Source organism: Etheostoma cragini, chromosome 11 (genome assembly GCF_013103735.1).
Source record: "Etheostoma cragini isolate CJK2018 chromosome 11, CSU_Ecrag_1.0, whole genome shotgun sequence".
NCBI lineage: Eukaryota > Metazoa > Chordata > Actinopteri > Perciformes > Percidae > Etheostoma > Etheostoma cragini.
The window spans coordinates 19,533,817-19,541,316 of NC_048417.1; the positions used below are offsets into that span (position 1 = coordinate 19,533,817).

Sequence of the window (7,500 nt, forward strand, 5' to 3'; positions counted from 1 at the left end):
ATATATAGTCTTCCCTCAGATTCCGATTTCTATATGTGGTGACTCGTGATCTTTTGTGTCTGACTATAACGATGTGAGTGGCATTGTCTTTGCATGAGATCACCAGAGTCAGGGTGACACATGGGGTGTGTCCAACACACGCAAAACGAAGTTGTCATGGTAATGGAATTTAGTAAATAGTTTAAAGCTACAACCCAGCTGTGACCACAAACGCATGCAGTCATACTGAACGCTACGTTTGTACGGTTTAAAGAAGTTGCGATTGAGGATCTTTGTGTGCAAGGTTTTAGTTGTGCATTTAAAAAAAATCTGATCAATTTGGGGAATTATGTTTACCTATCGGCAAGGTTTTCACTCATCCTCACACCGTTGCAGCCAAATGTGTAGCTATCTCCAGCTGCCCTGCCCTCCTGTTATTGTCAGTGAATCATTATATATAGGATGTTCTCTGTCCTCATGTCTCTCCAATCTGCCCTGTTTAATGGGTCTAGACCGTCACCAGGACAGAAGGCTTCGATGAGGCTTTAATTTCAGCCAATGCCTCTGCAGAAGAGGCATCAGAGGGCACCGACGCGTCCTGTGTCTCTGGCGTAGACATCGTCCTCAACCACAAACTGCAGGAGACGGGCTACGACAAGAAGCAGTACCTAAAACACATGAAAGACTACGTGAAGGCGTGAGTATTTATTCTGTAGTTTCAAGTTGGATTGGTGTATCCTCGCTTGTAACGGTCTTACATTGGCTCTCATCCAGACTGAGATCCATTAAAATGTAATTTCTGTTTTCATGTCAAGTGTTAAGGCCAAGCTGGAAGAGACCAATCCGGGAAGAGTGCAGGCCTTCGTGGAAGGCATCACACCAGAAGTTAAGAAGATTGTGGCAAATCTTGGAAACTACCAGGTATTATTAAAATCGACATCTGTTCACAAACCCATATTGTAAAGCTACCAATATCAGCTGTTATCTTCACTAGCGTCTCTATGGAACCTGAGGCTGGATAATTCTGCTGATAGTCTGACATGGCGTCTTTGTGTCCCTGCAGTTCTTCACAGGAGAGTCGATGAACCCAGATGGCATGGTTGGACTGCTGGACTACCGCGAGGATAACATCACACCATACATGCTGTTCTTCAAAGATGGTCTGCTGGTTGAGAAATGCGTAAGTACTCTCCAATAGTGCCATTTACTATTTTTCTTTATTGGTAAAACATAAAATGATTGATGGCAGAATTCAGTTTAGCTGCTTCAGTTTTAGGGTTCGGGTAAAAGTGGAAAGTCATCTGCATGCTGGTGAACTATATGCTGCGTTAGTTATACATGGCACATTTTAATGAGTCACATAAAATATATTAATCAGGATTTTTGAACACTTAGAGTAGCTAAAGAGTAGAGGGCTTCAATCCGTTCTGACAACTCATTCAGCTTAACCAGCAATTTTTCATTGTTAAACATTCAGTGTATTTCTCTTCCTTGCAGTAACTACCTGGAACTACATCTGCTTTTCAATTGGCTGCTGTTTTCCAAGTGGGGCAAGAGTGGACAGAAGGGACGCTATTTTGCATCGAGACAGAACAGAAACATACAGCCCATGCCCATGGCTGGGTGAATCAAGCACGACTGGTCATTGAATACTGTCAACATTTTTTTCTTTTTGGCTTTTGCAGTGTTTGATTTTCATCCCAGGATTGGCCCAGTTTTTGTGAAAATCAGGACAGTGGACTGAATGAGGGTGTTTTTCTTCTGTCTGCATACTATTTTTAGCTAAGATCTAGACCTCCTCAGACATCTTACGGTTGCATTAAATACAATTCCATCAACGATAAATACTTCTGGTTTAATTTGACAATAAAATCTCATACCACCACGTTTTGTTTTGATGTATATTTGTGGGATGTGGGCTACATTTGAAAAGGCATCTTTGGAATTTCTGGAGTTAAATTTTACATTGCTGCACTCTTGCAAATTTTTGGCTCTTAAACAGTGAAACTTGCTTATAGACAGGGATAGTTCATTAGTGACTACCAGACCCAGCTGTCTGAGCTCTGATGTGACCTGATACAGTACATCTTTTTATTGTAAAAGTTAAAATGGGCTCCTGATCGCACCATGACCACGTGTTTGGAGTCTTACTATAGGAAACACTCAAACAAGAGGTACTGACACTCCACATCCGTTTGAAATCTCTAAATCAGAGCAGCTGTAGGTTTCTTGTATGTGCATGGCAACGTAGTTTTTCCTACTTTTGATGGCAAGAGACGTTGAAAAAGCTAAACCACAAGACATGGTTGCTATGATGGGTTTTCTAAATAAGTGGATCCCAAAAGAGGAAAGAGCTTTTTCACTTGTTGCACACGGGTGTAACTAACACGAATTGCAATGAGGAACAAAGTCTTTGTTGCTCAAGTTCATTGACAGTGTAGCAGGAGAGCTTTGTCTATAAACAAGTTGAAAGAATGGTTCACTTAACTTGATCAAATTTGCAAAAATGGTTTTTTTTTTGCCTCCTTCCAATTTGAGTTTTCAAAAAACTTGACATATCACGTCACTATGAACAATGTTTATTCGTGTTTAAGTGCTGTGCTAGCTAGTGCATAGACAACTTCCACACAATCTCAACTTAAATATTATGAACTCAAAAACATCACACACTGCCTGCATAACTAATAAACAGTATTTTCATGGAGTCAGTCAGAAGAATCTCAACAGGCACTAGGTCGTCTGCATCTCCTCTTCCTCAGCAGACTGGTAGTGGCGGTACTCTGGCTTCAACTCCCAGGTGCTTTTGTGAGCCCCCTTGCTGTTGTACGTCCCAATTTCCCTCATAATTTCTTTCAGGTAAGTCTATAGAGAAAAATAACAGATTGTGACAATCTACCTGTATTTGAGATATGAATGTATTTAGACGTTTGTTGCATCTTTGTGTATACTTTGTTTTGAACAGAACAGACGTATGTGAGGTACCTAATCTTTAAGTATTTCCATTTTACACATTTTACTAGAATATTATTTGAAAACTATAGTTACTGGTTAGTCTACACTTCAATTTAGAATAATAAAGAAAATAAACAACAAAGAAATTAGAATATATAATTACATGTTAACCATCCCGGTATATAAAGTAGTTAAAAATAACTACTTTTTGTGGTAACATAACTGGTAACGTGATCAGTGTGCAATGGAAGCCTGTACGACGCCTGGCCAATACTACTTTTATAGTGAATGGTGGTTCCCCTGTAACTGTGCTTGCTAAGACCTTTCCCCTCTGCAGTGACAGCACCGTTTAGTTTCATGAGCAGGCATCAATCCAACACTATGCTGATGTGAAAACCCGGAGCTGTGTTGGAGACCATCCTCTCCAACCACCACTGGGTGGCTCTGTTGAGCTGGAAGGGATGTGTGCCAACTGCACATAATGAATCCCTGGATTTTCATAATGGGCATTTCAGTTACTTTAGTTCAGTTAATTTGAGTGTTAGCCAAGTGCTTTAGGAGAGAAATGATTGTGTGGAGTGTATTGCGGCGTTTGACTCCTACTCAGCCGATGGTTACGCAATCGGTTGCAATCAGAGGAAGAGGAGGACCTCAAGGTCTCATGAGCACCTACACATTGCTGTTCTCTGCGAGCTGGAACCAATCCACTGCACTGTATTGATTCATACCATGGTGTCTGTGTGTGTGTGTGTGTGTGTCCGCATGTTGGTCCAAATTCAGCCACAAAAGATAGCGTGAATAGGCATGAACGTCATGCAGTGGGCGATTAGTTCCCATTTAACAAAGCAAGGTGGATAGTGGGCAGGTGTATTGTTTTTCCAGCTATATTGTTGTGTGTGTGTTTTTGTGTTGCTCACCACAGGTTGTTTGGTGATGTCCACCAAGTCCTTAATGTTGTAATACTGGTGCTTCTCAAAGGCAGAGAAGAGCATGTCCAACACGACCTGCCGCTCGGCCCTCACCATCTTCCCCTCCGACTTCTTCTTCTTCTCGTGCTCCACCTAAGAATCATACTAAATGTTAACGCTACTGATGTTAATATTAACAGTGGTGACACTTGTGATATTACTACTTTATTATACAATAAAGTAAATCTGACCCTTTTGGACCCTTTATTCCAATATAACAATTTGATTATAATTCATGCAAGTCTTAAAAAGCTTTGTAATAGCCTGAATATACATGTCAATTCACTGTATGCCTGTGTCTAAATGTTAACCTGCGTTAAATTATGATAACGTAATGCACGTATTAAGTTCATATTTCTTTCTGTACCTTTAGATTAATGTTACACTCACATTACATAACATATACCTATTATATACTGCACAATACTGTGCAAAAGTCTTATGCAGGTGTGAAGAAATGCTGTAAACTAAGAATACTTTGTTTGTTTGTTTATCAATTTCTTAAATGCAAAGTGAGCGAACAAAAGAAATCTAAACTACATCAATCTTTGATGTTACTACCCTTTGCCTTCAAACCAGTGTTAATTCCTATCGGTACACTTGGAAGACTGAGCACAGCAACAAGACACAAGGTCTCTCCCAGACTAATATTTCAGAGCAGACTGGGGTTTCAAGCACAAAAAGTCGTCAACGGTGAGGATCGTAGACGCAGTGGTCGGCCAAGGAAAGTTATTGCGGTCGATGAAAAGCACATCAAGCTTATTTCTCTTTGAAATCGGAAGATGTCCAGATGAGACATCAGCTCAGAACTGGCAGAAACCAGTCAGACGCAAATACACCCATCGACCGCCTGGAGAAGTCTGGCCTGATTGGAATTCATGGAAGAGTTGCAGCCAGAAAGCTAGACCTCTGACTAGGAAACAAGGCCAAGCGCGATGTCATCAGGGAGCCACATGATTGGCCCCAAATTTATTCTGCCCAACCCCAAACACACAGCCATGGTCATAAAGAACTATCTTCAGTCTAAAGGAGAACAAGGAGTCCTGGAAGTGATGGCGTGCCCCCCCCCCGCACAGAGCCGTGATCTCAACATCACTGAGTATGTCTGGGACTACACAAAGAGACAGACGGATTTGAGGAAGCCTACACCCACAGCAGTTCTGTGGTTAGTACTCCAAGATGTTTGGAACAACCCACCAGCCGAGCTCCTTCAAAAACTGTGTGATGAGAAGGAGTGATGCTGTCTTGGAGTCACACCAGATATTGATTTGATTTAGAGGCCTCTTCTGTTCATTCAACGGATTTGGTTAATTAATGAAAATATACTACTAACACTTCTTAGCAAAAAGCATTCTTAGCATAGTACTGTGTGTATTTTATATGTATAGTTCTTACATTGAAATCGTGATTGGCCACAGGCTTGAAGACGGTAGTGACGGCTCTCTCCAGCTGCTGTGACAGACGCTGAGGCTTGGTGGATGCTTTAATCTGCAGCCTGACACACAAACACACACAAACACACACTTTTTTTTCTTCTTCGATCCAACTTGATCTCTGTTGACAGGTGTCCCTGCTGGCATGGAGACAACTGTCAGCACCTTGAGGTACAAACTTACTATTAAGTAATGGCAGCTGCTCTTCTTTCTCTTTATTTATTGTGTGAATGCTGATCAGCACTATCGTTTTCCGGTTGTTCCGTACAACTTTCTGTCACCTACTTCTACTGTACTAGGACTTTTTATCACTATTTTCAAAATACTATGCCATTTTTCGACTTGTACTGTACTACAACTTTATATATTTTGGACATACTATAGTATGACTTCTTTCAACATACTATGAATTATTTCGACATTCTATACTTTGAATTTGTTTTTAGACATTGAATACTATGACTAATGTTTTTGACATATGACTTTATTGACTTTTTTCCCCACATACAATATACAGTACTATGAGCTTTTACATTGTTTCGAGATACTATGACTTTCTTTGACATGCTATACTATGACTTTTTGACATTCTATACTAAGATTTTTTTAACGTACTATACCGACTTTTTTTTACGTCTTTCGAAATACGATAGTATGACTTTTTTTCAACTAACTGTACAATGACTTAATGAGTTTTTAAACTTTGTATCCACATATCACACGGGGATATTAGCTCAAATGGTAGAGCACTCTCTTAGCATGCGAGAGGTAGTGGAAACATTACCTGCATTATCCAGAGGACCTTAGAATCTTCACTATACTATGACTTTTTTGTGACTTTTACATTTTTTTCTACATATTTTACAGTGACATTTTTTTAAATACTATACTATGATTTTTTTCAACATACAATACTATGATTTTTTTTTTACTCCTTTCGACATACTATACTAAGACTTTTTTCAATAAACTACACTATGACTTTGAGTCATATGGTAGAGCGCTTACTCAGCATGTAAGAGTTAGTGAGATCGATCCCTGCATAGTCCAGAGGTCTAAAGAATCTTCTAGTTTTTCACTTGTTTGTTTCCGGTAGCTTTACAGCCAAAACTATAAACTGACTTTTCCCCAACATACTACACTATAACTTTTTAAAGACGTTTTTCTGACATACTATATTAGGACTTTTTTTCAACAAACTATACTAGGACTTTTAATCCATATTTCACATGGGGGGATTTGCTAAAATGGTAGAGAGCTTTAGAGGTTCCCTGTTTGTGGACTTGTGGTTGTTTCCTACTGTAGGTAACAGACTGGCAGGCAACATCTCAAGTGTTCTTGTTGTTTTAAGACACCTGCGGTGTTAACATTGTTGCATGTAGCTATGATAACGGCAGTAAAATGTCATCTTGGCTGCCAGTGTTAAATTCCCCCCAATTCTGAGTCACTTTACTCCTGAACCATTTTCTGTTTATGTAGTAGCCTACTTGGTTTAAAATCCTTTATCTGCTGTTTTGTAACACTATAATCTAACGTTAGCATACTTGCTAACTATTAAAGAGCTGCGTGCTAATGCGACATAGCTTTAATCTTTGGGGCCCATGCTGGTAATTTCTCCCCTAATTCCAGTCACTTTACTGCCAGAACAACGGTTGTGTAATATTTTGTTTAGACACCTTTATTGGTGATTTTTCAAGTCCCGCAACAGTATACTCCGTTGTAGTAGCTCAAGATTCAACAATCTAATTAAACAAAACTGGAACGCACCGGAGATTCCAGGAAACATACAGGCCAATCAGAGCAGACTAGGCTTTATCGGGGGAGGGATTAAAGAGGCAGGTGCTCCTACAGCGCTTCTCTTACATAGGGTGAATACAGGTGCAGCAGCCATTGGCAGTGTGAGAAACTAATTTGAATTTTTTTTAAATATTAAATCCTGTAAAGTGTAAGGTCAGTACAGTGCTTTCTTGTGTCTTACTAATCTAATGGCTGACACACGGTCTCAAACACTGAAGTAAACTGTGTTGTGTGTTAGCCTTGGGTTGTATTGTAGCAGTGCATCTGCCACAGTGATCCGGTTGCTATAGCAATACCATGCACTAACGAGCTGGAATAACAGATTCCAATGAAGAGGGGACAGAAACCATTTAAAAAGGCTGAGTGGACTC

The 7,500-nt window shown here is 40.0% G+C and overlaps 2 protein-coding genes across 3 annotated transcripts in view; one reads left to right on the plus strand and one right to left on the minus strand.

The window, feature by feature from the left end:
* Positions 1–1,864, plus strand: part of tpt1 (tumor protein, translationally-controlled 1) — a 5,481-nt gene extending 3,617 nt beyond the window's left edge. For both annotated transcript variants that reach the window (XM_034884566.1, XM_034884564.1), the window contains exons 3-6: positions 492–676; positions 795–900; positions 1,043–1,159; positions 1,477–1,864. In XM_034884566.1, coding sequence (XP_034740457.1) covers positions 492–676; positions 795–900; positions 1,043–1,159; positions 1,477–1,479 — 411 coding nt within the window. In that variant the 3' untranslated portion in view covers positions 1,480–1,864. The remainder of the gene's footprint in view (positions 1–491; positions 677–794; positions 901–1,042; positions 1,160–1,476) is intronic.
* A 726-nt stretch (positions 1,865–2,590) lies between these two features.
* LOC117953009 (general transcription factor IIF subunit 2-like) overlaps positions 2,591–7,500 on the minus strand; it is a 46,880-nt gene continuing 41,970 nt past the window's right edge. Inside the window, exons 6-8 of the mRNA XM_034885705.1 lie at positions 5,295–5,394; positions 3,849–3,992; positions 2,591–2,841 (exon numbers count right to left, since the gene is read on the minus strand). Of these exons, the coding sequence (XP_034741596.1) occupies positions 2,710–2,841; positions 3,849–3,992; positions 5,295–5,394 (376 nt within the window). The 3' untranslated portion in view covers positions 2,591–2,709. The remainder of the gene's footprint in view (positions 2,842–3,848; positions 3,993–5,294; positions 5,395–7,500) is intronic.